At 60.6% G+C, this 25,554-nt stretch overlaps 15 protein-coding genes across 15 annotated transcripts; 9 read left to right on the forward strand and 6 right to left on the reverse strand.

Annotated features, from left to right (window-relative positions):
* Nucleotides 1-354: 354 nt before the first annotated feature.
* Nucleotides 355-828, forward strand: OT_ostta10g01590 (Mitochondrial import inner membrane translocase subunit Tim16; the record flags this gene model as incomplete). The annotated part of the gene is made up of 1 exon (XM_003081544.1): nucleotides 355-828. One exon carries the CDS (start codon nucleotides 355-357, stop codon nucleotides 826-828), a length of 474 nt encoding a protein of 157 aa, XP_003081592.1.
* A 44-nt stretch (nucleotides 829-872) lies between these two features.
* OT_ostta10g01600 (Tetratricopeptide-like helical) lies at nucleotides 873-3,869 on the reverse strand (the record flags this gene model as incomplete). The annotated part of the gene is made up of 1 exon (XM_022983154.1): nucleotides 873-3,869. The coding sequence occupies one exon, from the start codon at nucleotides 3,867-3,869 to the stop codon at nucleotides 873-875; it is 2,997 nt and encodes a 998-aa protein (XP_022839790.1).
* Nucleotides 3,870-4,004: 135 nt separating this feature from the next.
* Nucleotides 4,005-5,927, reverse strand: OT_ostta10g01610 (Serine/threonine-protein kinase, active site; the record flags this gene model as incomplete). The annotated part of the gene is made up of 1 exon (XM_003081546.2): nucleotides 4,005-5,927. One exon carries the CDS (start codon nucleotides 5,925-5,927, stop codon nucleotides 4,005-4,007), a length of 1,923 nt encoding a protein of 640 aa, XP_003081594.2.
* A 256-nt stretch (nucleotides 5,928-6,183) lies between these two features.
* Nucleotides 6,184-6,819, forward strand: OT_ostta10g01620 (Peptidase S26A, signal peptidase I, lysine active site; the record flags this gene model as incomplete). The annotated part of the gene is made up of 2 exons (XM_022983156.1): nucleotides 6,184-6,237; nucleotides 6,337-6,819. 2 exons carry the CDS (start codon nucleotides 6,184-6,186, stop codon nucleotides 6,817-6,819), a joined length of 537 nt encoding a protein of 178 aa, XP_022839791.1.
* A 252-nt stretch (nucleotides 6,820-7,071) lies between these two features.
* On the forward strand, nucleotides 7,072-9,549 carry OT_ostta10g01630 (unnamed product; the record flags this gene model as incomplete). Its single annotated transcript, XM_003081548.1, has 1 exon — nucleotides 7,072-9,549. One exon carries the CDS (start codon nucleotides 7,072-7,074, stop codon nucleotides 9,547-9,549), a length of 2,478 nt encoding a protein of 825 aa, XP_003081596.1.
* Nucleotides 9,550-9,631: 82 nt separating this feature from the next.
* Nucleotides 9,632-10,588, reverse strand: OT_ostta10g01640 (Mitochondrial substrate/solute carrier; the record flags this gene model as incomplete). Its single annotated transcript, XM_003081549.2, has 1 exon — nucleotides 9,632-10,588. The coding sequence occupies one exon, from the start codon at nucleotides 10,586-10,588 to the stop codon at nucleotides 9,632-9,634; it is 957 nt and encodes a 318-aa protein (XP_003081597.2).
* A 212-nt stretch (nucleotides 10,589-10,800) lies between these two features.
* OT_ostta10g01650 (Antibiotic biosynthesis monooxygenase) lies at nucleotides 10,801-11,244 on the forward strand (the record flags this gene model as incomplete). The annotated part of the gene is made up of 1 exon (XM_022983157.1): nucleotides 10,801-11,244. The coding sequence occupies one exon, from the start codon at nucleotides 10,801-10,803 to the stop codon at nucleotides 11,242-11,244; it is 444 nt and encodes a 147-aa protein (XP_022839792.1).
* An 80-nt stretch (nucleotides 11,245-11,324) lies between these two features.
* OT_ostta10g01660 (unnamed product) lies at nucleotides 11,325-12,884 on the reverse strand (the record flags this gene model as incomplete). The annotated part of the gene is made up of 1 exon (XM_003081550.2): nucleotides 11,325-12,884. The coding sequence occupies one exon, from the start codon at nucleotides 12,882-12,884 to the stop codon at nucleotides 11,325-11,327; it is 1,560 nt and encodes a 519-aa protein (XP_003081598.2).
* A 288-nt stretch (nucleotides 12,885-13,172) lies between these two features.
* On the forward strand, nucleotides 13,173-14,045 carry OT_ostta10g01670 (unnamed product; the record flags this gene model as incomplete). Its single annotated transcript, XM_003081551.2, has 1 exon — nucleotides 13,173-14,045. One exon carries the CDS (start codon nucleotides 13,173-13,175, stop codon nucleotides 14,043-14,045), a length of 873 nt encoding a protein of 290 aa, XP_003081599.1.
* A 223-nt stretch (nucleotides 14,046-14,268) lies between these two features.
* On the reverse strand, nucleotides 14,269-15,572 carry OT_ostta10g01680 (Adenine nucleotide translocator 1; the record flags this gene model as incomplete). The annotated part of the gene is made up of 2 exons (XM_022983158.1): nucleotides 14,269-15,120; nucleotides 15,426-15,572. 2 exons carry the CDS (start codon nucleotides 15,570-15,572, stop codon nucleotides 14,269-14,271), a joined length of 999 nt encoding a protein of 332 aa, XP_022839793.1.
* Nucleotides 15,573-15,708: 136 nt separating this feature from the next.
* Nucleotides 15,709-17,661, forward strand: OT_ostta10g01690 (AMP-dependent synthetase/ligase; the record flags this gene model as incomplete). Its single annotated transcript, XM_022983159.1, has 1 exon — nucleotides 15,709-17,661. The coding sequence occupies one exon, from the start codon at nucleotides 15,709-15,711 to the stop codon at nucleotides 17,659-17,661; it is 1,953 nt and encodes a 650-aa protein (XP_022839794.1).
* Nucleotides 17,662-17,774: 113 nt separating this feature from the next.
* OT_ostta10g01700 (P-loop containing nucleoside triphosphate hydrolase) lies at nucleotides 17,775-20,027 on the reverse strand (the record flags this gene model as incomplete). Its single annotated transcript, XM_003081555.2, has 1 exon — nucleotides 17,775-20,027. One exon carries the CDS (start codon nucleotides 20,025-20,027, stop codon nucleotides 17,775-17,777), a length of 2,253 nt encoding a protein of 750 aa, XP_003081603.2.
* A 424-nt stretch (nucleotides 20,028-20,451) lies between these two features.
* On the forward strand, nucleotides 20,452-21,222 carry OT_ostta10g01705 (hypothetical protein; the record flags this gene model as incomplete). Its single annotated transcript, XM_003081556.1, has 1 exon — nucleotides 20,452-21,222. One exon carries the CDS (start codon nucleotides 20,452-20,454, stop codon nucleotides 21,220-21,222), a length of 771 nt encoding a protein of 256 aa, XP_003081604.1.
* A 98-nt stretch (nucleotides 21,223-21,320) lies between these two features.
* OT_ostta10g01710 (unnamed product) lies at nucleotides 21,321-23,243 on the forward strand (the record flags this gene model as incomplete). The annotated part of the gene is made up of 1 exon (XM_003081557.2): nucleotides 21,321-23,243. One exon carries the CDS (start codon nucleotides 21,321-21,323, stop codon nucleotides 23,241-23,243), a length of 1,923 nt encoding a protein of 640 aa, XP_003081605.2.
* A 248-nt stretch (nucleotides 23,244-23,491) lies between these two features.
* OT_ostta10g01720 (Zinc finger, RING/FYVE/PHD-type) lies at nucleotides 23,492-25,483 on the forward strand (the record flags this gene model as incomplete). The annotated part of the gene is made up of 1 exon (XM_003081558.1): nucleotides 23,492-25,483. The coding sequence occupies one exon, from the start codon at nucleotides 23,492-23,494 to the stop codon at nucleotides 25,481-25,483; it is 1,992 nt and encodes a 663-aa protein (XP_003081606.1).
* Between the last annotated feature and the right edge of the window lie 71 nt (nucleotides 25,484-25,554).

Raw genomic sequence — 25,554 nt, forward strand, 5'->3', positions numbered from 1 at the left:
AATTCAAGGGGGGGGGGGTACTCGGGGACAAAAATACCCCGAGGGGGGGGGGCGCGTCGGGGTGTCGGGGTAACGACCGGTCGTGACTCGTCGTGCTCGGTCGATGCGCGCGCGGGGCTTTTGAATGACACCACGGGTATGTATTTACGCACACCGCGCGCGGGGCTTTTGAATGAAACCACGGGTATTTACCCACACCGCGCGCGTCGACGCGACGGCGACGCGGTCGATTGGTCCGCGATCGGTCGTGATGAGACTCGAGGGCGTGGTGTGTCTTTTAAAATCCCCGACGCCCGCGCGCGTCGCCGAGGCGACCGCGACGACGACCGCATTGCTCGGCGCCGGTCGAGGGCGATGGCGTCGAAGATCGTGGCGAATCTCCTCGTCGCCGGCGTCGGTGCGTTCGCGCGCGCGGCGGCGCGGGCGTATCGACAAGCGCTCGTGAACGCCCAGCGCACCGGGGTCGCGCGTGAGGCCGGGGAAGGGGTGACGGCGCGCGCGGTGTTCGGGCGACGGGCGATGGATGCGGTGGAGGCGCGGGAGATTCTGGGCGTGGACGCGTCGGCGTCGTACGCGCGCGTGCGCGAACGCTTCGACGCGTTGTTCGAACGGAACGCGCGGAGTGGGACGTTTTATTTGCAGAGTAAGGTGTTTCGCGCGCGGGAGCGGTTGATGGGGGAGTACGACGCGGAGGAGGTGAAGATTGTGGACGCGGAGGCGGAGGCGGCGAAGGCGAAGGCGGAGGCGGAGGCGGAGGCGGCGAAGGCAGAGGCGGAGGCGGGCGACGACGCGGCGCGCGAGGGCGGTAGGGGAGGCGGACGGGGGTAGAACGCGTTCGTTGAAATGCTTTGTAGAGATGACGGGGAGAATCGTTAGCCATCACGGGCTGTCCCGACGAGGGCGACGCGGAACGAGGCGGCGCACGACGCGGCGACGCGCGCGACGGCGTCGTTCAACTCTTCGTCGTCGGAGCCGTACCACGCGACGGTATCGTTTCCGAGCGCGGTAAACTTGCTCTCGAGTGACTCGCCGTCGATGAACGCCGCGGTCGCGCGCTCGAAAGCGTCGAGACGCTCGGTGGTGTCGTCGGCTGCGTACGGGTCGACGCCGGAGAGGACGTTCGCGAGACGCGTCGCGAGCGCGTACGAACGCGCGTGATACGCGACCGCGAAGGATCCTCGGGCGAGCGCGCGCGTGATGTCTCCCGCGCGCAACATCTCGAGCGATCGCTCGCAAAATGTATCGCACGCTCTTCGCAAAGCCGCTCGACTGGCGTCGTCGACGTGTATCGCCAAATCGACGAGGGCAAACTCGACGTCTCGCGCCAGCGCCGCCTGGGAGCCGTCTCGCTCGCTCGACGCGGCGCCGGCGGCGCTTTTGAGCTGATTCAACAGCGATTTGCATCTCTCGATCTCCCCGGCCGCTACCGTGGGGTCATCTTTGTGGCGGTGCCTCGCACAGAGAGCGTTGAGCAACAGCGAACGGCGGCGCCGAGTGGCTCGCGCGCCGCGGTAGTACCACGAGTACGCGTCCTCGTCCGATCCATGACTCGTCTCGATCGAGTTTGTCCACCAAATTTCTCCCGTGAACGCTGGGTCTTCGGCACACGGGGCCATCCACGGCGGGTTCGTTTTGAAATCGTCTACGTACGTCGCCGCGTCAAACTTGGCGTCGTCTTCGTTCCATCCCGCGCGGTCCGGCGACACGTCGACCAAGCTTCCGGTGTTCATCGCGTATCCCTCGAGAGCTTGGACGATGGCGTCATATTGCGCGTCAAACTCTTCCGCGCGTCGTACGCATCGATGCATTCTGTTTGTGATTAGGTTCCAGGACACGAGCGCCTCGCCGGATTGAATGGAGTGCGCTCGCGCGAGCGTGCGATGGAACTCCGCAAACTCGAGAATTTTTGTAAACTTGGCATTCATGCCAGCCTGAACCGCCATCTCCGCGATGTGTTCATCGATTTCCCATCGTAAATAGTCGAGTCGCTCGAAGACTTGAAGCGACTTCGTGTGCCCACCCGCCGCGCACGCGGGCAGCGCGTGGTGCAAAAGCGTGGCCATCTGCACGTGCTTCATGTCCACCTTGCCGAGAACTTCGAGCGCCTTTTCGGCGGCGCCAAGAATCGTGTAGATCGCAGCGAGAGAAAAACTGAGCGTAGAGTGGTGTGGCGATTTCTGCAGACCAATCTCCAGAACGGCGGCTGCGGCGAGAAGCGCCTTTACCGCGGCTTCGTCGTCCGATCCCTTCTTCAAAGCTGCCTCGTTGACGAGGCAAAGAGACGCCAAATACGGATACGCGTCCACAGGCGTTTGCTCCCGCGCGTCGACGTTCGACACGATCTTTCTGTGGTCAAAATATTCCTTCATGAAGCCCTTAGCCACGTGCATGTCAGCCGTTGGCAGCGACGAGGTCTTACCGCCATGCCACCTGGGGCAGAACGCGTTCAAGTCGGCGCAAATCAACAACGCCGACGTCTTCTTACGCAGTACGTCGAGCGCTCGCTTCTTGGAATCTTCGTCATCTTCGGCGAGCGCCGGAACTTCGACCGAACTACGGTCTATGAGCGTCGAAATGAGCTTGTCGCGAGCGCCACTCGAGCAGTGCGCGAGCGCTTGTGCATATCGCCTCATGTCCTGCGCGCAGCTATTCCAGCTACTAAATCGGTCGTGATAGTTCGCGACCTCGTCTGCGAGCGCCATCTCTCGTGCCTCGGTTCGTTCAGCGTCCACGAGTCTACACAAGAGCTCAGCTCTCAAGATGTAAGCTCCGCGTCCGATGGCTCGCGCGCCTCCCTTGGCCTCGGCGTTCGCAACGATGCCGTCCACGAAGGCCGAAGCCGAGGCTTCATCGATGGGCTGCCCCTTCTTTCGAATCGTCGGAAAGTATGATGCTCGATCGTCACCCTCGAATCCCGAGGTGGTGACTTTCATCTTTCCTATCTCCTCGCACATCTTAGCCAACTCTGAGCTGTCTCGGCACAAATCTAATATCGCGTTCATGGACGCCCAATCGTCCGGTGCGAGCTCGAGTACGTTCTCGTGGTGCTTTCGAGCCTCCACGTGCTTCCCCGCCTTCAACGCATACATGGCACGCATGCGCTCGCGATCGATTGACATCGGCACGCACAAAACCGCGAGCTCAGAGAGCGTAAACTCGTACGCCTCTTCGCATCGTCCAAGCCCCGCGAGCGCGCTCGCGTACATCACGAACGAGTCTCGATCCTTCAACTCACCCTTCGCGTGGATCTTACTCATCATGCCATGCGCCAACTTCAACAAACCATCGGGTCCCATCCCCGTAGACGTGCTCTCGCTCGCGCGGTGCCTCGGCGCAGCCTCCGCCTCGTCGCGCTGCGCCAGCATTGCCGCCACGGCTCGCATTAAATCCTTCGAATCCCCCGTCACCTTGTACCGCCGCATCACCGCGCTCTGCTGCTTCGCAAACGCCCACGCTTTCCCGTGTAACACGTACAGAGTGTTAAAAGACTCCAATCGCGTCGGATTACTCCTCAACACGCTCTCCGTGAGCTCAACCATGTCATCCGTCGCGCCGAGCTCGTCGAACGCCATGGTGACCACTCGCAAGACGTCCTCGTCCACGACGCCATCGTCGCGAACGTCCCGAGCGATCTTTAAGACTTCATCGCGCGCGTTCAAACCCTCCGATCGCCACAGCGCGATCGCGCGAAGCGCTTGGGCGAGCTGCCAGTGAGGGTACTTTTTTAGCGCGCGGTCGAGCGCCTTTAAAGCGCGCTCGCCGTCGCCCTTATCTAAGTAATCGTACGCCGCACCGAGCTCTTTGTTTGTGACGTCTCGGGGGTACGATTTGGCGTCGGGCGGGGGTGGTGGGGGTTTCTTGGGAGGCATGTAGAACGAGCAGCCTGACGCACACTGCGGTCGAGGCGGCGGCTACCGCGGAAGATGCGGTCGCTCGAGCGCGGTAGAAGCGGGATTCGAAGCGCGACGGCGACCGATCAATGTCCTATGAAGAATTGTGGTAAATTACTGCTCGCGCTCGCCGAACATGCTGTCGATCCTTTCGGAAAACTTTGAGCCAAAGTTGCGAACGTTGAAGCCAGATTCCGCCGACGGTTCGTCCATCTGCACTTCCTCGTAAATATCCACCTCTACTGCCTCGCCGCGCTTGAAAAAACTATTGAATCCATCCGAGAGTTTGGAGCCGACATCGGTGAGATCTACACGCGCGGGCGGCGGGAGCGGCCCTTTGCGTCCGGGTTGCTCGCTGATGGTGCGCTCAAGCTTGTCCACGCCGTAACTCGCCAAGGTCTCCGTGGCCACCATGCCAAGGTTCTTGCGCGCCGTCTCTAAATCTTCCGGATCACCATCTTCCTCGAAATCTCTGAGCTGTGCTTCGGTGAATCCGCCGTCGGCTCTCGTGCCACTTCGAGCGACACGGAAAAGCAACCACCTGCCCAATTTATTATCCGTCTCCTCTGCGTCCTCATCTGGGAGAGGAAATAATTTCTCAGCCACGACGAGAAGTGTACTCTTGCCTCGCACAAACGGGCTAAAACGCGCGCCGATCGCTGACGGGCGTCGCTCGCTCGTCGACATGAGCGCCTTAACCAGACGCCAACCGGCACGATCGTTCAAGTCAAGGATCTGAAAGCCCTCCATCACCTCGGACCTTTGCTTAACTCGGTCCGGAAGGCTATTTCTCCACTCGACAATATCGTCATCTTTCGCGTCTAGTTGCTCGCGAAACTTGATGATGTCGTCATCTTTTCTCAAGTTTGGCAGGGCCATCTGCAACAGCACGACCCCCATGCTATACATGTCAAATCGATCTGGAAGGTTGAGCTGCCACAGTACAGGGGAGAGCGCTAGCGCTAAGGGAAGCGGCGGCGCTTCGGGGGTTTGCTTACTCATGATGTACTCTTCCGGTGCCTTGAACCGTGGATCGAAGATGAAGTCCTTCGGAGAATAGTTGACCCCCGAACGCAAATCCGCGGCGGCACCCAGATCGATGAAACGGAACACGCCCACCTTTTCGTCGAAAAGAATGTTCTCAGGCTTCACATCTCGGTGAACGATGCCCGTGCCGTGTAATCGAGAGAGCGCTAAGAGGATTTGATCCATTATCTTCGCGATGATGACGGCTTTGCGCTTTGGGCCCTCCGGTAACCCTCCGGGCGCGACGCCGTCTTTAAATATGTACGGCTCGATGTTGTACGGGAAGCTCTTTTCCTGCATGAGCTGAAACAACGTTTTTTTCCCTTCAAACTTCCAAGCGAGCCAGAGCGAGGGTTCCTCGCCCTTCTTCACCGGCGGTCCCTCGAAAGCGGAGACGAAAGCCGCGCACGCCCCTGGGCAGGCAATCTGCAGACGCTCGTTCATCCAAATCTCCGCCTCGCCGTAATCTGTCGCTCGCTTGAGCACGTATTTCTCTCCATCCTTGTACGTCGCCTCGTAAACGATCCCAAAACCACCCTCACCGAGCTTCTTTCCGAGCTTGAAGTCGTCCAACGAGAACCGCTTGCGTAACGTATCCTTCAGCGGCCGCAACGCGAAGAAATCGATGAAACCCGGGATCACCCCCGGCGTGGACGTCCCGTACAGCGTCAACGCGGCCAAAATCGATCCCCCGATCGGCGTCACCAACGGCGCGATCTCCCTACGAAGCTCGGCGTCCAGCGTGCTCCGATAAATCTGGTCGCCGCAGTTTTGCACCGTGCACGGTAACCCCACGCCCACGGCAACGTCCCCGATCGCTCGCATCGCCTCGTGCGGGTCCACGACGCGCGCGACGACCGAGACGCGTCTCTCGATCGCCTCCCGTCGCCGCGCGCGCGCGTCCGCGCCCACACGCGCGTCGCTCGAACACTTCCCCACGCTCGGGCCCGCACACGCCGCGCGCCCGTGACGTCGCGTCGACGACGCGTGCATCGCCGAAATAGCGCGCATGGCGCGCGCGCGCGTCTTCTCGCTCGCTCGCTCCTTCGCGCGTCCGCGCCGCGCCGCGGTGCGCCGTCGACCGCGCGATCGATGACGTGGATAACGACGTGGTCGAGACGAGCGTGACGCCACCACTTTGATGGGGTCTTCATCGGATCACAGCCCGTCACGCTCGGCGTGCGTGTAAACACACCGACGCCGACGCGTCGACGCGTCCCGCGCGTTGACGTCGGACGCGCGCGCGCGCGGGCGAGGGCGCGCGCGCATGCGCGCGTTCTGGAGACGGTTTCGCGACGAGGCGCGATCGAGCGCGACGTCGGTGCGTCGAGCGCGCGGGTGGCGTTGACGCGAGCGACCGTTTCGCGCGAGCGACCGTTTCGCGCGAGAGACTGACTGATGCGCGCGCGCGCGGACGCAGATCGCTCGCGTCGCCGTGGTCGTCACCGCGGTGAAGACGTACGTGGCGGATCTCACGCTGTGCGTCGGGCCGAGCATGATGCCGACGTTTAACCCGATCGGGGACGTGGTGGTGGTGGAGCGAGCGAGCGCGCTCGCGGGACGGCCCACGCGACGCGGGGACGTCGTGCTCGCGACGTCGCCGACGAATCCCGAGCAGTTGGTGTTTAAGCGCGCGGTGGGGCTGGGTGGAGACGTGATCGACGTTCCGGTGTCGAGGGGGAGGAATTTCAGAATGACGACGCGGCGCGTGCGCGTGCCGCTGGGAAGCGTGTGGTTACAGGGTGATAACGCCCGAAATAGCACCGACAGTCGCGATTACGGACCGGTTCCAGAGACCATGTTGCGAGGTCGAGCTTTTGTTCGAATCTGGCCCATCTCGGGGTTTGGATTCGTCGAGAACTCGATGCGAGACGTCGTACTGGTGTCCTCGCGAACGGAGTAGCTCGTCGACGCCACTCCATTCTCGGTACGACCGCCTCCGATCGCTTCACCGTCGTAGATTAGCTCAATTTTCGTAGTTTATCGGTAGTCCTTAGTGTTCGAATCGAATCGCCCGCGCGCAAGGCCCCTCGAACGACGCTCCCTCGATCCGCCTCGCGAGTGCAAGGCTCTGACACGGAATTTCCCGCGAAAATCGACTACATGTTCAAATTTGAACTACCGCGCTCCCCATCCGTCCGCGCACGTCGGCCCGATGGAGCGTCCGACGTCCACGATCGGCGCCCTTGGAGGTATTAATGACCCGGTGCCGTGTGCGCTGAGCCGCGATGCGCACGGGACGTCGATCGCGTCGACGCCCGCGACGTTTTTTGCGCCCTTCGTCGCCCGAGGATGGCGCTTCGTCGGCGATGCGACGCGCACGACGACGTACGGCTCGCTCACGATGGTGACGCCCGGGAACGATAACTTGATCGAGGGTAAGAGCGCGCCGTTCATGTCGAGCGATGTCTCGTTCGCTTCGGAGGCGATGACGGCGGAGGCGCGACGGACGCTTCGCGCGTGCGGGTTGCTCGTTTCAAAGGACTTTGCGCCGGCGGAGCAGCCGAGGCCGGGGAAAGCGACGCCGCCGCGGACGAGCCTAAGAGACCATATCGCAGAGCATTTAAAGTGCATGGTGAGCGCGATGGTGGCGCTTAGGGTGTGCGCAACAGTGTACAGGCACAAGCGGTGGGCGTTTGAGTGCTTTCGGGAAATGTATCGTAAGAGCAGAGAGCTTAAGCGTAGGCTTCGGAACTCTAAGAAGAGTGCGCTCGGGAACGACGCGTGTGAATCGCTCAAGAAACTCTTGCACGCGTTCGATGTGATGATGGAGCGGCTGTGCGACCCGAGTGGACGGATTCGAGGGGAGTTTTACGACGGAATGGTGACGTGTCCGTGGGATGTTGATTACGAGTGGCAAAAGAATGCAGCTTTTTACGAGGAGATGTTCGCCGTACCGTACGCCGATAAGGACGACCGAGACATTACTCACTCGTGTGAGGTACGGAACGAGAGCTGGGAGGCGCACGAGCCGGCTAATCAACACGTAGATCCCGTGGCGACAGGCGCCAAGCCGGTTTTAGCCTCTCGAAGGCTGTCAGTAGGCTCTACGGCCTCCGCGGATACTGACGACGACGGCGTCATGGATGGGAAGCGCAAGTATTCAGAAATGTCGAGCGACCGAGAAGTCGCGGCGAAATGCCGGATGAAACCAAAATTACGCGAAATTTCATGTTCGGTTGCTTTGGCGATGGCGGCCGAGATTGACATCGTCGCCGCTGCCGCGGCGCACTTTTTTGTCACGTGCAATTTGTGCAAGGACGGTCCCAGCTTCCACGAGTACCTTACCAACGTGACCTCGGCGTACGGATTACCGTTCGCGAAAAAAATGAAGTCGGCGCTGCAGACCTTGGTTGTACCGCACATTGGCGAGGAACGGTTCCCAGATGACGTCTCCTTTCATTACACAATGCTCGTCGAACGTTATGCCACCGCTTCCAGTGCTCAGAAGCTTTTGCCTCTCGTAGCGGCCGATCCTAACCCTTCATTACACATCGTGATGATGCAACACGTCGAGGGTGCGTACATCATGTCCAGAGATGGTCCAGATGACGAGATCGACGCACGATTTAACCGTCTCATGCGTGATTACTCCTTGCGAGTTGCGGCTTCGCATCACCAGCGCATGGGCTTCCAGGGGCACAGCGGAGTAGGAACTCGATCGCCGCTCCCGAGTTTGATTCGAAAGTGGATGGATACGTGCTATGATTCCGTGGCGCGCCTATACTCTCCGGCCGTACCGAGTTATCAGGCGATGTACGCGCTCTACGAAGCTTCACCAGAAGGTTGGATTGAGATCAGCAGCGGAGGTACGGGTTATTGGACGTCAGTTCTGACGACATGTAAAATACCCGCTCAAGCCGTCAACGTGACGAGGCAACGTGATGATAAAACGACGTTTACACCGATGCCGTCGACATCGGAACCGTTCGTAGCTATTCATGACGATGTACCAGATGTGTGTGCGGAGTTCAAAAACTTTGGATTGCTAATCAACTGCTTGCCTCGAGATGGAGATCTAGCGATCGAGTGCGTTCGCAACTTTACTGGTACGAACATTGCACTTATCGGTGAATGGCAAGGCTCAACCGCGGGATCGCGCTTCTTGCGTCGGCTCGCGAAGGGATTTGAATTCATCCAGGCGTATCCGCTTGGCGCCGTCGGCGACAGGTTGTTCGAGTTGAGCATTTGGAGACGTCGAGCCAAGCGCTTGTCGAAGAAGTTTCGGAAGGAGAAAAATCTATCGACCAACCATACATTCCCCTCAGTGAAGAGGTGTCACGTCGCTGGATGCTGTTCGACGTCGCATACTCTTTTCTGCTGTGCGCTCTGCCGCGCCGTATTTGTTTGCCCCAACCACTTGTGCTCACTTCACGACGAGTGGGATCTAGAGCACGCCAAGGTGCATGAAGATAGGCTCTTACCAACGATCGATCGTATGCGCTCATATGACGTCGAGCTCGAGAAAACGAACGAGTATAAGCTCATGCGAAGCGAGACGATCATGGCTTTCAACCCATACCGGTATGGAGCGGAGACGTGGACAGTCGATTACCGTGCGAGGTTGAACGACACATACGAAATCGCGCGCCTAGGCGTTCCTAGAATCGAACCGGTGCCAGATTGGCGATGATTTGACGATGAGAATGCATAAATGATAGCCGCCCTAATGGCGAAATCTAGTGTGAAAGAATCAATTAAATATGCCACTCCGTCTACTTTGCCTTTTTTTCCGGAACGTTCAACAGATCCTTAAGGATTTCATACGAAACGAAACGAATAGAGTTCTGCGGGACAACCTTGAGGGAGTTCGCGACCCAGCCTCGGAAGAAACCACGCACACCCTCATTCTTGGCGATCTGCGTCAACGCGTCGAGCATCCCGTCGTACGTCTTGCCTTTCATCTGCATGCGACGGCGAATCGTGTCCAGCGGGTAACACACCGTGGCGGAAAACGTACCCGAGGCGGCACCAACGAGAAGATTAGACATTCTATCCTCCTTGCCATTCTCGCCGTAGTACATTTTCTTCGCCATGTCATACGAGGCAAAGTTGGTGGCAGCGTACGGCGCGATGCCCGCGAGTGTCGGCCCGAGCCCCTTGTACAGCGCGCGCACGCCCTCCGTTCTGTAAACCTTACCAAAGCAGTCCATCATCCCTTTATACTCATGATTCGGTAGCGCTAATCTCAAACGAACGGTATCCAACGGATGCGTCAACGCCGTCCCCGTCATCCCCGCCAACGCGCCAGCCGCCAGCCGCTGCGGCACCCCGAGCCTCCCGTCCTCGTCCGCCAGGAGCGCCTTGTAATAATCGTTCGACGCCAACTGCGCCGCCGCGTACGGCGCCACACGAATCACATTCACACCGTTCCCCTTCCAAAAGCTCAAGATCCCTTCCTCGGTGTAAATCTTATAAAACGCCTGTCCGACCCCGGTGTACGCCGTGGCGCTCGTCCCGCTCGACGCCATCGCTTGCACCTGGAACAAGAGTTTGATTCTATCGAGCGGCGCGCTCGCCGTGCGCGCGATGATCCCAGCCCCACCCCCGGCGGCGACCGAACGCGAGCCATCGATCACGGTGTACAGCTGCGTCATGATTCCACCGTCGCGCGTCGCCGACGGGGACGCCGCGACCGGCGCCGCCGCCGAGCGATCGAGATCCGCGCCCATCCTTCGTTTCGCGTCGACGCGCCGTCGTCTATCGCCGCGAGCGCGCGCGTACGCGAGCGAAAGACGCGCGACGGTTCTATCGTCCACCGCGGGACGTCCAGACGCGACGACGACGACGACGACGACGACGACGACGACGCGCGTGCGACTGGCGACTTATCCGAAAAAGTGCATCGCGCGTTGGTCCCGCATCGCGCGACGCTCGGCGCGGCATGTCGCGCGCGCCGAGCGCGCCGACGATGGGTCGACTCGGATGGTTCGTCGCGCTGGCGCTGGCGCTCGCGCACCTCGCGCGCGGGCGCGCGGGCGGGACGAGGCGGACGAGGAACGCGCCGGGCGCGTTCGTGTTGCACGTCGAGCTGGAGTTTACGAATGAAAACGCGGCGAAGACGCTGGTGGATGCGTGGAGCGAGTGCGCGGATTGGTGTCGAACGCGGGAGAAAACGCTGTGGCACTACGAGATCTCCCAGAGCGACGTGGATGGGTTGAAATACTCGATACACGAGCGGTACAGATCGAAGGAGGATTACGCGGGGGCGCACAAGTCGACGGCGGCGTACAAGGCGTTTCGGCCAAAGCTCAGAGCGTTGCAGGATAGCGGTGAGGTCAAGGTTACGGGTTCGTCGTACGTCGAGCTTGGACGAGGATTTGTGTAGAGGTCTATTCGTGCCGCGGCGTCACGGGCTGGAGCGAGAGAACTGTAAACGCGGCATGGTTGTAAAATATCGCATTGACGTTAACAGAAGGGCAAACGCGTGTTCGCAGAGCTTCGCACGATGGAGCTGGCGATCGGAATCGCATCGCACGCCACTCCCGGGGTGTTGAACGTGACCGCGAACGCGCTCTGGTGGTTCCCGACGAGCGGAGACGAGGACCAGACGTCGGTCCAACTGAGTCTTGATGCGTCCACATTTAGATCCGCGGGCAACCCGTATACGCGGTGCTGACGATTGATCTCCAAAGAGTGCTCGGGATTCGCCGCCCCGACGCGATCGAACGTGATGTAATCTCCGGGGAGGAAGGAGTGCGAACCGTCGACGGTGATGACGGCTTGACGCGAGTTTTCGCCAAAGCACTCCACTGCGGAGACGACGTATCGCTTGTTGCACTCCTGAACTTCTTCCTCGACCTCGTACTTGCGCAGAGGGAACCCGTTCCTCGACTTACTCTTCCGTCGCTGCATGTTATTCATCCCTGCCGCCCTCCAGTAGCCGCCAACCCTGACGACGCGACCGTTCGGAGATGGTTCCATCGGCACACTTCCAGACACCTTTCGCCGAAGTCCCTCCGGCATGTCGTCCCATGTGAGCCAACGTACGTTGCTGGCGTCTATCACAGATAGCAGCGTGCGCCGGGTTTTGGGTGCCGTGAGAACGTTGGGAATCGCCTTCAGAGCCTCTTCCAGGCGAACGTCGGGCGGTTTTGACAGCGCCGCCGAGGGCGCGGTAGCCATCGGCTCAACCTTCACAGGCTCGGGCTCGGTCTTCACGGCCTCTGGTTCGACCGCCGTGGGCGCCGGTACGGCCTCAATATCTACTCCTAGTTCTATCAACAGCTTTTTCCTCTGTTCAATCGCTCGCTCGTCCTCACTATCGTCCTCGTTCTCGTCATATTCTAACGCTCGCAGCTCGGTTAACGCGTCCTCGTCTTCAACCATCGGTGCCATTGCGTCCGTACTTACGTCTTCGACCCCCTCACCACTCGAACTACCGCCATCATCATCCACATCATCCTCGTCTTCTCCATCGACGTCCAATCCGAACTTACTCGCCTCGACGAACAAGTCGCGCATGAGCGCGCGCGCCTCCGTCCCCCCCAACGCGACCAAATCCGCGAGCACCGACCCCTTCGACGTCTCTTCACCCCCGTCATCGCTCAACGCCTCACTGAATACCATCGCCGATCCCTCATCCACGTCCTCGTCCGCCTCCGCCGCCACGTCACCGCGCAAAGCCGTCTCCATCGAAGTCCCAGTCTCGACCGTTGTCATCCCGTCGTCGTCCCTTTCCCCGTCATCCGCATCGTTCGCGAACACGTCGTCGTCGAACAACCCATCGAACCCATCGTCGCCCTCGTCGTCGTCGTCGTCGTTCCATCGTTCACGCGCGCTCGCGCGCGTCGTCGTCGTCGTCACCAACGTCGTCAGCGCGCGCGCGACGACCACCACCCCGCGCGTCGTCGTCCTCGCCGTCCTCGCCCGTCCTCCCTCGACCGGGCGCGCGAGCGCGAGCGCGAGCGCGAGCGCGAGCGCGACGCACGCGCGCGCGCGCGCGCGTCCACGGGCGCGCCGCGCCATCGCGCGCGCGGCCGCGCCAACGATCGCCCCCGCGGCTCGACGCGCCCTTTCGACATTTTTCGATGCGTCGCGCGCGCCCTTTCGACACCTTTCGATGGTCGTCCCGCGTCACCTTTCGACGCACCTCTCAGAGCACGCGTCGACGGTGTTCCGCGAACGCGCGCGAACTACCGCGCGACGCCGCGCCGACCCGCGTGGGCGTCGCGCGCGCGGCGTCGAGGCGTCGACGCGACGGCGCGGTCGACCGCGACGCTCGGGTCGTCCGGGACGAGGGCGCGCGCGCGGACGATGGCGCACGCGCTCGTCGTGGACGTCGACGACGCGGAATCCTGGCGCGGGGCGCTGGAGAAGATTGAAGAGCACTACGAGACGCTCGCACCGAGCGCGCTGGGGACGTGGAGCGACGCGCACACGATCGCGGTGGCGGCGACGGGTGGGGTGGGGCGCCTGGAGCGGCACGGGCGGGCGCTGCTCGAGCATCTCCGAGAGCGGTTCGGCGTCATCGTGGACGTGGATGAGAACGAAGATCGGGTGGTGATCAATCACGAGATACGGGACGTCGTGATCGAGGTGGCGAGGATCTTACACCTGCAGATGGAGCAAACGCGAATGATGGAACAGAGGGCCGCGACGACGAGCGCGGAGCGGACGCCGGCGCCGGCGGCACAGTCGCCATTTTCCCCCGTCGACGGCGTGAGCGAGGACGCGATGATGCGGGAAGTTTTAGGGAAATTTGGTAACGAGGAGATCGGCAACGTGTGCGAGAGGCTGGAGGGGAGACGGGTGACGAGGATTCGATTGGTTGAGCTACTCGGGACGCCTCTAGAGGAGCAACTCGCATATCCGATTGAACACGTTGCCGGTAGCGTCGTGCGTGTCAGACTCCCGCGGCGGTCGTTCAGCGACGACAAGCGGTATGGTGTGGGCGTCATAATGCGTGCGGTCGCGACGACGTCGTCCTCGGGTGATCTCACATGGGTTTTCCAGGTGAACATGGGCGGCGGGCGGCTTCACGAGACAGACATCGTGTACATCTCCAACGACGCCATCACCGTACCGGAGGTGTGTCGACTGCTCCATCGTTGCAGCTCGGATCGCGACTCGGAGACGCAGGGGTTCATGAGCGAAGTTTTGAGCTCTAAACCGGCGTCGGCCACATAGTCGAGCTCGAGATCTATGAATATTTAGCGAATTTGTATTTATTGTCTCGTCCTGTAAAACCGCGCGCAAGCGCCTCATCGTGCGCGCGCGCGTAGTCGGTTATCGAAGTGGTGGTGGTAGTGGCTATATGGCGTATTACAGAACATTTCATGCGCTTTATATCACGTGCGGCTGTTCGCTCGACTGCGCGGCGTAAATAACCCGACGTCGCGTGCACGCTTATTTACGGGTTGATGACAGCCTTGATTTCGTCGTACATCACGAGCACAAGAGCGCCACCGACACCACGAAGAACGTTGGAGAATGCGCCCTTGAAGAAGGCGCCGGCACCTTCTTGCTGGTAAATTTTGACGAAGGCATCCATGGTGCCGTTGTACAACTTCTTGCCGGAGCCCGAGTTCATCATGAGACGACGACGGACGGTATCGAAGGGGTAGGACAAGACGCCGGCAGCGTTGGTGGCGACTTGTGCGACGATAAACTTGAAGATGAATGACGAATCCTTGGTGAGGAGCGCGCCCTTGCCGGTATCGTAGAGGCCGAAGTAAGAGCCACGGTAGACGATAATACCTTGGACAGAGACGCCAAAACCTTGGTAGAGAGCCATCGGACCGGATCGCTTGGCAATCTTGGTCAAGCAGTCAACCAAACCGGTGAATTCACGGGTGCTCTTGTTACCGACATCGGCAGCGAGGCGCGTACGGGCGAAGTCAAGCGGGTACACGATGAGCAAAGAGCCGGCGCCGGCAAGGCCACCAGACGCCATGTTCACGGCGAAGAATGGCCAGAAGGCCTCCTTCGGGCTGTAGGACGGGAAAAGACCCTTAATGGTATCCTTGAATGCGAAGTTGAACGCTTGCGTCGGGAAATAACGAACGATGTTCGCGAGGTTACCTCTCCAGAAGGAGCCAAAGCCTTGCTCAGCAGTCACGCGCGTAAAGCAGTTGACGATACCCGTGTATCGCGGGACCTCGCCAGACATGATACGCGGGTTCGCATCTTGCGTTTGGATCAACAGCTTGACGCGCTCAATCGGCGCGGTCGCCGTCTTGGCGATGGAGCCGGAAACACCGCCCTGCGTAGCGCGAACAAAAAATATCTCGTCAGTTCACTTGGCCAGCTCTGTCGACCCAAAGAATATCAATTCGCCTTGACTTTCCCAACTCATAGACTTAACTCCATTCGTGTACACGCCATGCGTCCGACTGATTTTCCCGGCGCGCGCGATCGATCGACCCATCTTATCGCACGGCCGCTTCTCCCATCGCGCGCGAGTGTTCTCACGCCCCCTTGACGGGCGTAAACGACGAAGTGATTTATTCCCTCCCTTCTGAATCCTCCTTCACGATCGATACCTCACGACATCGAAGATGTACGCACCGCCGCAAGATCCTTCAAGAATCCCGTGAGATCAAACTCCTTCTTCGCCGCCGCCGCGAACGGCCTGTTCGTCGGCTGCGCGACGTCTCTGGCGCCCAACGCGCTGCGAGCGAAACAGTTGGCGTAGAACTCTCTGTTAAGCGCCATCGGGGAGTGCGTGCGGTGCGACGTAGAGTGTCGAACGCGCGCGCGCGCGCGGACGCGTCGTATCAAAACTGTTCTTCGAAATGACAGTCGTTTGGAGGGTGTACTACGACGCGTCCCCCATCGTGTATCAAAGCGTATGGATGGAGATGAAATCGTTCGTCCAGACTCGGACGCCAGAGTGCTCGCGACGTCGGCAGAGCGCGTCGTCGCGCGCCCGGCGCACGCCGACACGACGAGCGCGCCGGAGGGCCGAGCGGGCGCGTACACCGCGATGCGCGCGCGGGCTCTACGGCGATGCGCGGTGACGTGCGCGAGAGCGCGTTTGGGAAGAACGAGGAGTGACCGTTCGAGCGCGACGTTCTCGAGAGGCGACGGACGTTCGAGAGCTCGCGCTGGGTCCTTGGGGGTGGAGGGTGTCAACGCGCGTTCGTTCGTACGCGTCGGATCGAGCGAAGGGACGTCGAGCGCGGTCGAGGGGGCTTGGGAGGCGATTCGGAGGCGCGCGTCGGAGGCGCCCGACGCGCCTGCGACGCTCGCTGGCGATGGCGGTTCGGCGACCTACGGAACAATGATGCGCGCGGCGTCGACGCTGGCGGATGGGTTAAAAAATGTGGTCGATCGTGGGACGCGCGTGGGGTTGGCGGCGACGCCGGGGAGGGAGTATTGCGCTTCGGCGTACGCAACGTGGGCCAGAGGAGGCGTCTTGGTGCCGATAGCAAGCTCGCACTCGGAGGAAGATGCGGCGTACGTGATGGAGCAGAGCGGAATGAAAATCGCGCTCGTCCCACCGAATGTGGACGGTGAAGAGGACGCGGAGACTTATCAAAAGTACGCGAGAGCGGCGAAGAGATTCGGTTTGGAAGTGGAACTGCGACACGTGGAGACGATGGAAAAGTTACTCTCCTCGACTACGAGCACGGACTTCTCCGACGCTGAGAACGTCGGAGCAGACGACGGTGCACTCATCATTTATACTAGTGGAACCACGGGACGTCCTAAGGGGGCACTGCACACTCACCGATCCCTGTATGCGCAATGCGCTGGCTTGATCGACGCTTGGCGATGGGACGCGAGCGACAGGATAATACACGCGCTTCCGATGCATCACATCCACGGCATCGTCAACGCTTGGATGTGCGCTCACATAAGCGGTGCGACCGTCGAGTTCCAGCGCACTTTCACGCCTCGCGGAGTTTGGGCTCGGTTACGCGATGAGTCCAAGCCCCCTGTGACGGTCTTCATGGGCGTCCCGACGATGTATGTCATGCTCATGCGTGCGCTCCACGGAAGCATGGCGCCCGACGCGCGCTTAGCATCCATCAATGCGGCTTCAAAACTGCGTTTGACGGTGAGCGGCTCAGCGGCGTGTCCCGTTCCAGTCTTGGAGGAATGGCGGAAACTCACCGGTAGAAGTTTGCTCGAACGTTACGGCATGACTGAAATCGGCATGGCGCTTAGTAATCCGTATGACGAGAAGAAACACAAGCCGGGGTACGTGGGAATACCTTTACCTGGGGTGGAGGTGAAACTCGCCCCGTTAGTCGGCGATGAAGTCGCCGCCGAGGCTGCGTCGGACGATGAATACGCTCAAGGACCCGGCGAGCTACTCGTCAAGGGTGCAAATTTATTTGCGCAGTATTACGACAATCAGAGGGCAACTGCGGAGAGTTTCGACGAAGATGGCTATTTTAAAACGGGTGACGTCGCGGCCATGTCGAGCGATGGTTACTGGCGTATTTTGGGTCGGGCATCCGTTGACATTCTCAAGGTTGGGGGGTTCAAGGTGAGCGCGCTTGAAATCGAGGCAAAACTGCTTGAGAACCCATCCATCGCGGAAGTTGCCGTTTTGGGTATCCCTGACGAAGCGTACGGACAGCGAGCCGCGGCTCTCGTCGTCCCCGCGATCGATACCGAGACCGGTCAACCCGTCAACTTGACCGAGAACGACATCATGACGTGGGTGCGTCACAACACGCCGTCGAAGCACCATTTGCGCGTGGTGAAGTTCGCGGAAAAGGTGCCTCGAAATGCCATGGGAAAGATAAACAAGAAGGATCTGCAGAAGACGCATTTTATTGATTGTTTTTAGTAGCAGCGGCGGAACTATGCCGATAGAATTTTGTATTGCGAGTTGTGTGCAGCGCCTTTGTTTCGATGTTTCTTCGCTTTGTAACAAGTTGAGTGTAATAGTACAGGAGTAACTCATCTACTGGTAGTTTGAGCCGTGACGGCCGGCAGTGGAAAGTTCGACATAAGTTCGATGTCAGCCGCGGTCACGGGTGGTGCTTCGCCTTTCAAAAACAGTTCGAGCGACGGCGGCGCGACGACTCGATCGAGATACTGTTGAAGATTGGGTCCGTATATTTTCTCTTCCTCGGCAAGAGCTTTGCTTAGGTCGGCCATGACGTCGGCGTTGGCCCGCATCACGTCGCACGCGACAAGAAGAGAAGTTGTGAGTATATGCTTGACCTCTTTTTCGACGATAGAGTCGGTTTCGCTTGCCCTGTCCGAGCCGAACAGAACGTCCTCGCTGGCCCCAGACGAGAGAGTTGAGAGACTCATCGGGCCAACGTTCGCGCTGAAACCGAGCTCAGCAATGCTCTTATACGCTAAGTTTGTTGCACGCTGAATGTCATCGCTCGCACCGGAGCTGATGCGCTTGCACACCACCATCTCCGCAGCTCGCCCGCCCATGAATGTCGTCACCTTGCCCAAGAGTTCGTCCTTGTACATCAGCCAACGGTCCTCCGTTGGCGGCGTGTACGTAAATCCGAGCGCACCCCCACTGCGACTGACGATGCTCAACGTCTCCGGACGTTCAGTGTCCGGAATGAGCCGTCCTACTGCCGTCGAGACGAGAGCGTGGCCGACTTCGTGAACTGACACTGTCGTCTTCTCGCTGATTGACAACAGGTTTCTCTTCTTCTCGATGCCGGCGATTGTTCGAAGCACGGCGGCTTCAAAGTCCGCATAACCCACCGTGCTCTTGCCCGAGCGACCGGCGAGGAGCGCGGCCTCGTTCACCAAGTTTTCCAAGTCTGCGCCGGTGAAACCCGCCGTCATCTGCGCAATGACATCGAGTCCAGCGTCCTCGGCGAGGGGAAGATGTCGTCGACCCGTGTGTACGGCGAGAATTTCTCGACGTCCCTGTTTATCTGGACGATCCACCGAAACCGTTCGATCGAAGCGTCCTGGTCGACGCAGAGCTGCGTCAAGGGTATCTGCGCGGTTTGTGGCGGCAATGCAAATCACCATCGACTCCGTCTCGAATCCATCGAGCTCGGTAAGAAGTTGATTGAGAGTTTGTTCGCGTTCATCGTTTCCCATACCGCGCATCTTTCCGTCTCCGCGACTCTTCGCCACGGCGTCGATTTCGTCGATGAACACTATCGACGGAGACTGCGCCTTTGCCCTGGCGAACACCTCGCGCACTCGAGCAGCACCCATACCGACGTAAAGCTCGACGAATTCGGACGCGGAGATGGATATGAATGGTACCCCGGCCTCTCCAGCGACGGCACGAGCGAGTAAAGTCTTGCCGGTACCTGGAGCCCCGACAAGCATGACGCCGCTCGGTGGTCGGGCGCCAAGTCGCGCATACTTTTCAGGTCTCTTCAGTATGTCCACGATCTCTTGCAGCTCCTCCTTGGCTTCGTCCACGCCCGCGACGTCGGCGAACGTCGTCGTAGGCGGTGCGATGGCGTCTCTGGCTCGACCTCCACGCTGCACTCCGGGCATGGAGATCCCTCCCGGGGAGCCGCGAACTCCCGGACCGCCAAAGCTCCCTTGACCCTGGTTGCGGAAGACGTTCACCAACAAAACGAACATGAGCAGCGCGAGCCACGGCGCGTAATTCGGAGCTTGTCTCGGATCTGGAGCTGTCATATCCACACTATTCTTCATGATGGCATCGTACGGCATCGGCGCATCCTTCGGTCGCGTTGTGTGATACACCACCTCCACCTCCCTCGGTTCGTTGAACGGCGTTCCCTCTGAACCCGGCGGCGGAGGCACAATCTTCTTCGACCGTGAAACCCACGTGAGCTGATTCCCATCCACATGCACCGCTCGAATGTTGTTCCTATTCGCCGCCTCCACGAACACGTCGTACCTCGCCGACACCGGTTGCGTTTGCGCAGACGTTTGCGCGGTCAGCGCGAACGTAGTCACGCTGAACGCCGCGTAAAACAAAAATCCCTTCCCCAGAAGCTTCAACAGCTCCAGCGGTTGCAGTACGTTCACCACCCACCACGCCGTCCCTCGCTGCGGCGTCGGCTCCCTTCCTCGTCCGTTATCTCCGTTCGTCGACACGTTCGCGTTCGTCGCCGCCTCGCTCCGCCGACCCCCATCCGCCGACCCCCCCGACGTCTCCAGCCGGTCGCCCTCGTCCGATCCGCTCCGCCCCGACTCATCCCCCGCGCGCGTGCGCACGTCACGCGTCGTAATCCTCGCCATCACCCCCCCCACGCGCGTCACCGCCGCGACGCGCGCGACGAACCGTCGTCCATCGCCTCGACACCGTTCGAGACAATCGTCCTCTCGCGCCCGATTACCCGCCCCGATCGCCGCCTCGCCCCGCCTCGACGCGCGCCCACGGACGCGCGCGCGTCTCGCCGGCGTCACCGCTCGCCCGCGCGCGCCGACGACCGCGCGCGCGAGCGACGCGGTCATAATCTCGCCGTCGACCTGTGCCGCCCCGGACGCGGCGACGCGTCGGTCGACGTCGACGCGCTGACCGGTGAGACGCCTTTGGAACTTGCGCGCGAAAGGCCGCCGCGCCTTTGGACTTTTTTCTCGAAAGGGCAACGCGACGTCGGATCGCGGGCGGGGAAAATGGATCGCGATCGACCGACGCGAACGACACTCCACCGCGCGCGCGATGGCGAGCGCGGTGTGCGCGTGGCGCCCGCGAACGGGCTCGGGCTCGGGGGCGTCGTCGCGGTCGAGCGTGAGCGAGTACGTGGCGCTGAGACGATTTTTGTTCGAAGAGCTCAACGTCGCGGCGAGTAAAAAGTCTGGACACGCGCTCACGATGGCGGTGATGCGGCGGACGACGCCGGAGGGAGGGCTGGGGCTGGGGGTGACGACGGAGGAGGCGCGACGGTGCCCGGAGGAGTTTTACGCGGTGGTGTTTAAGAATCCAGAGCGCCGAGCCGTGGTGGCGCGCGGGCGGGACGGCGTCGGCGTCGGAGGGGTGAACGGCGATAATGCGGACGACGCCGAGGACGGTGGGGAGCGATCGACGTTCACGTGCGATCAGGAGGCGGTTCGTGAGTTCATGAGCGCCCCGGCGGCGCGGTTCCATCGAGCGGCACACACGTACGTCGTGGCGGGAGACGCGTTCGATGCGGGCGACTTCCGTGTGCGAATTTGTCGCGTCGAAACCAACTCGGGGGCGTACGTGGGGACGATTTTAGACGTCACCTATAACGCGACGAGCGACGCGGCGACCGCGAGACGGGCGCTCGAAGAGTACGCCGCGTACGCTACGGCGGCGGCGAACGCGCGCGCCGAGAGCGACGACCAACGAGGCGACTTCGTCTGGGTCGACCTCCGATCGAGCTGCCCTGCGGACGTGTACAGGGCGAAAGCCGGAGACTTGCAGCGCGCGATTAGCTACGTCGACGCCTTGCGCGAGCTCAGGAGATAGCCAAATTTTTAATGACTTCAAACAGAAGCAAAAAGTGCGAGAAAAAAACACGTGACCGTTACGCGTCCCAACCGCACTCGCCGTCGTCGTACGTCGCCATGCCCCGAGCGTTTCCCGCGATTTCGCTCGAGCGCGACGAACGTATGTTCTCGGACGTCCGCGCCGACGCGCGCGATGAACGCTCGTCTGTTAGCACGACGGCGCGAAGAGTAAACGTTCGGGACGCGATGGGAATGAACGCCGAGACATCTTTCGTCGACGCGTCGTCCACCATCGTGCGCGACGACGCGGACGACGTAGACTTGGCGTGGGTGTCATTTGCGAACGACGCCGCGGTGTTGGCACGGACGGAAGCGGAGGCGAGTGCGAGAGACGCGGCGTTCGAGGAGGCGTTGCAGCGAGTGCGTAAGAGCCGTCGCGCGATGGCGCGACGGACGCAGGAGCGAGCGAACGCGCGACGGGAGTACTTGGAGGGCGAACGTGATAGTGCCGATGTTGGTGACGTGCGCGCGAGCTTGCAAACGGACGACGACGAGGGTGAGGGCGGAGGGACGTCCGCGGGGTGGCGAGGCGAGTTTTCAGCGCGCAAAGGCGACCCGGCCAGAGCGCCGCGAGCGCTTCCCCCGTCCTGGACCGCGCCAAAGCTTCCAGTGCATCTCGGCGACGGACCGTCGGAAGCGTTCAGACGTGAAATCGCGGACCGCGCCGCGCGGGCGAGTCAGGTGGCGGAGGATGCTATGCGCGAGTCGGACACCGTGGCGGAGCTCGCGGACCAAGTCAAGAGGCTCAACTCGGCCCTGAGCGCGTGTGAACGTCGCGAGAGCGCGGCCGAGATGGCGGCCACAGCAGAGGCCGAGCGGGCGGCGGCTCTGGAGCATCAGTACTTGGAGATAAAGTCTCGTCTAAAGGCACGAGATTCAGACGTGAGCGAATTGAATAAAGTCATGTTCATCCTGAAGAAGCGCGTCGAGGAATTGACGGACGAAGTGGACGAGGCGAGGAGAGAAAACGAGAAACACAGGATGGAAATCGCTGAGCTCAAAGTGAATGATTCCGAGCTTCGTAGGACCGTGGAAAAGAGGGCTGTGGGCGAACGCATTGCGCAGAGCGCGAGCGAGAGCACCAAGCGAGACATCCTAGCTCTTCAGAGCAAATGTCGAATTCTCGAGGAGGAGAACGAGCGATTGAGCGCACGCGTATCTCAGAGCGAAGAGAACGAGCACGAGTCGAGTAGATCAGCGCAGCGGTTCCATCAACTCGCCGAGGCTTCGGCTAGAGAGAATGAGATTCTGCAACGCGCAAATGACGCTTCTTCGGCTGAAAACGCGCAGCTTCGAGAAGATCTCAAGGAGCTCCACAAGGAGGTTCGAGAACTGAAGACTCAGATGAGCGCTAGGCGCGCGAACATTCAAGTGACCGCGCCCCTGGCAGCACCTGAGCGCGTCGTACTGGCGCCAGCACCAGCACCGGCACCAGCACCGCCAGCGCCGTCGGCGAGGCCCATCGAGCCGAAAGTCACGACAGAGGTTGCTGTTGAGCCCGCCAAGCCGCCGAAGCTCGCCGCGAGTCAGCCGCATGCGTCTGCAGAAGATCTCGTGAACGTTGATTACGAGCACTTCGACAGGTCCGAGTACAGGAGACGCATGCGGGACGGAAGTGGATTCTTCTATGACATGCGAGGCGTCGATCCGCCGAAGACAAAAGAGAAAGCCAAGCGAGAGGTGCCGACGAAACCGCGCCCCGGCGAGCGCTTCGTCCCTCCGCCCGAGCCTACGCCTCGAAATCAATCGTACGAGGATTGGATGCGCACGATATCCGAGCTCGAGAAGGAGCACATGCGTCTCGCTCTGGAGCGAGACGGTCTCGAGGCTCAGCTCAACAAACTCCCGCCCGGCGCCGGACGCACCATGCTTGAGCGCGAGGCCAAGGCCAGCGCCCTCGAGCGCCTCGACGCCGTGCACAAATCGTTGAAGGATAATCGCAACGCCCTCAAACGGGCGCGAGACGCGCGTCGCGCTTAGTCACACGGTGCCATCTCTCCCGCGTCGGCTCCGCCATTTCAGAAGAAGGCTTCGTCACCACCGAGACTCTAGAAGGTGTGATCGTCAAGTCGCGCCTCGCTCGCTTCCGCCTCGACGTCCGATCGCGCGCGTGCGCTTCCGTGACGTCGAGGCGTCTTATCTGACCCTCTGAAGACGCGTCGTCCTCGGACGCGCGGACGCAACGACGCGAACAAACGACAGATTGCGAATCTTGAGAACGATCGACGATGCGGCTCGCGAAGTACGTCGCCGTCTCCGTCATCGCGACGACGCTGGTGATCGCGCACGCGATGTACACCCGTGAGCAGTACTTCCCGGCGATGATGTACCTGTCGACGAGCAAGATGGCGCTGGTGGCGTTCGGGAACTTGGCGTTCGGCGCGGCGCTGGTGTTGGGACGCGCGGTGAAGGCGACGTTTCTTGGACAGCTCAGAGAAGCAGAGGTCGAGCGATTGTACGAGCGCACGCGAGACGCGGTGATGGAAACATGCCTGGCGATGACGATCTTTCGAGAGGAGTTCAACGCGAGGTTCGTGGCGATGTTCGTGGGGTTGCTCTTCGTTAAGGCGTTTCACTGGTTGTACACAGATCGGGTGCAGTACGCGGAGACGGCGCCGACGCTCAGTCGCGTGACGCACATTCGTCTTGCGGGATTCATGGGGACGCTTTTGCTTGTTGATGTGAGCATGCTGAGTTACATTATCGGGAACACCATCGCAAAGGGGCCGAGCGTGTTGCTGTTGTTTGGGTTTGAGTACGTCATCCTCGTCACGAAGCTCGTCGTCGGCGCCGTGAAGTACTTGATTATCAGCGCCGATCGCGTGCTGGACGGACAGTGGCAGGGTAAGGGCACCTGCGTCTTCTACCTCGAGCTCGTCACCGATCTGTTGCAGCTCTTTGTGTACTTTGTCTTCTTTTTGATTATCTTCGCCTACTACGGGCTACCAGTGCATCTTGTGCGAGACTTGTACATGACATATAGGAACTTTAGGAAGAGGGTGGAGGAATTCATTCGCTATCGTCGGGTGACGGCGAATTTGGACGATAGATTCCCCGATTCGAACACGGAAGATTTGTCCACGAGCGATGATGTGTGCATCATCTGTCGTGAGAACATGGAGGTTGGCGCGCAGGGTGGGAACAAGCCGAAGAAGCTGCCGTGCGGGCACTCGTTCCATCTGCACTGTCTTCGCTCGTGGCTGGAGCGACAGCAGGCATGTCCCACGTGCAGGCACTCTGTGCTACCAGAGCGCGAGCGACGAGCGAACGCAGTGAGACAGGCTGAGGAAGAGGCGCAGTGGCAACAACTGCCGCCAGAGCTTCAGGCGGGCTACGTGGCTCCAGAAGTCGTAGAGAGACTCGATCGCGAGGCGGCGGAGCGTAGAGCGCAAGCAGGGCAGACAACGCCACCCAACGCGCATTCTGACAGAGCCCGACGTCACTCAACTACCCTGCCGCGCACTCCGGAGCAGGCGCCCGGAGAGGACCCTAACGCTCCGACGCCGGAGCGGCGTATGTCGCCGAACGCTCAATTCCGCACACCACCGTCAGATCGGACGCAGATATCGAATCGTTTCAATTCTCCATCACAGGCATGGCAATCGCCACACACATTCGCGGCGACACATGCGGCGAATTCTGCGAGAGGTAGCGTCGAAGGTCTCGGTACCATGGACGATGAAATGGCGCACAGGGTGGCCACCGCTGTGGCATCCGCGGTTGCCGCCGCGAGCGCGCAGGCGCAGCTCGCTTTCGCGAGCGTCGCACCATTTGGTGTGCCTGGGCTGGTAGAATCAGTCACGGCACATGCCTCAGGCGTCGCAGCGCCACCCACGACGCCCATTCCTTCGACGAGTGAGCAGTCGCGTCCATCATTTTCGCCAATTCCTCGTAACGCGTCACCCGCCGTCAGAGTCGCCATGGAAGCTGAACGCCAGGCCACCCTGGATTCCATGCAAGCACAAGTGCGTCTCATCCAGGCACAAATGGCTACGCTCCAGGTACAGGCGAGCGAAGAGGAACGCGGAATAGTCGCCAGAACCGTCAATCGCGGAAAGGAGACACTCACGGACGATGACGATGCTGACAATCGGGCGAGTGAAACCTCGCACTTAATCCCTCTCACCGAGAATCAACCACCGCGACGCGAAGATGAAAACGAAGACTCGAACGATCCAGCCGGTATCCTTCGTCGTCGCCGCTTACAACACTTCGCATAGAAGGTCTGCGACTTGTAACAACCGAACGCTCGTTTCTCACCCACTCCACTCACTCTCTCACTCTTCTCACA

The sequence above is a fragment of the Ostreococcus tauri genome (genome assembly GCF_000214015.3).
Source record: "Ostreococcus tauri WGS project CAID00000000 data, contig chromosome 10, whole genome shotgun sequence".
Taxonomy (NCBI): domain Eukaryota; kingdom Viridiplantae; phylum Chlorophyta; class Mamiellophyceae; order Mamiellales; family Bathycoccaceae; genus Ostreococcus; species Ostreococcus tauri.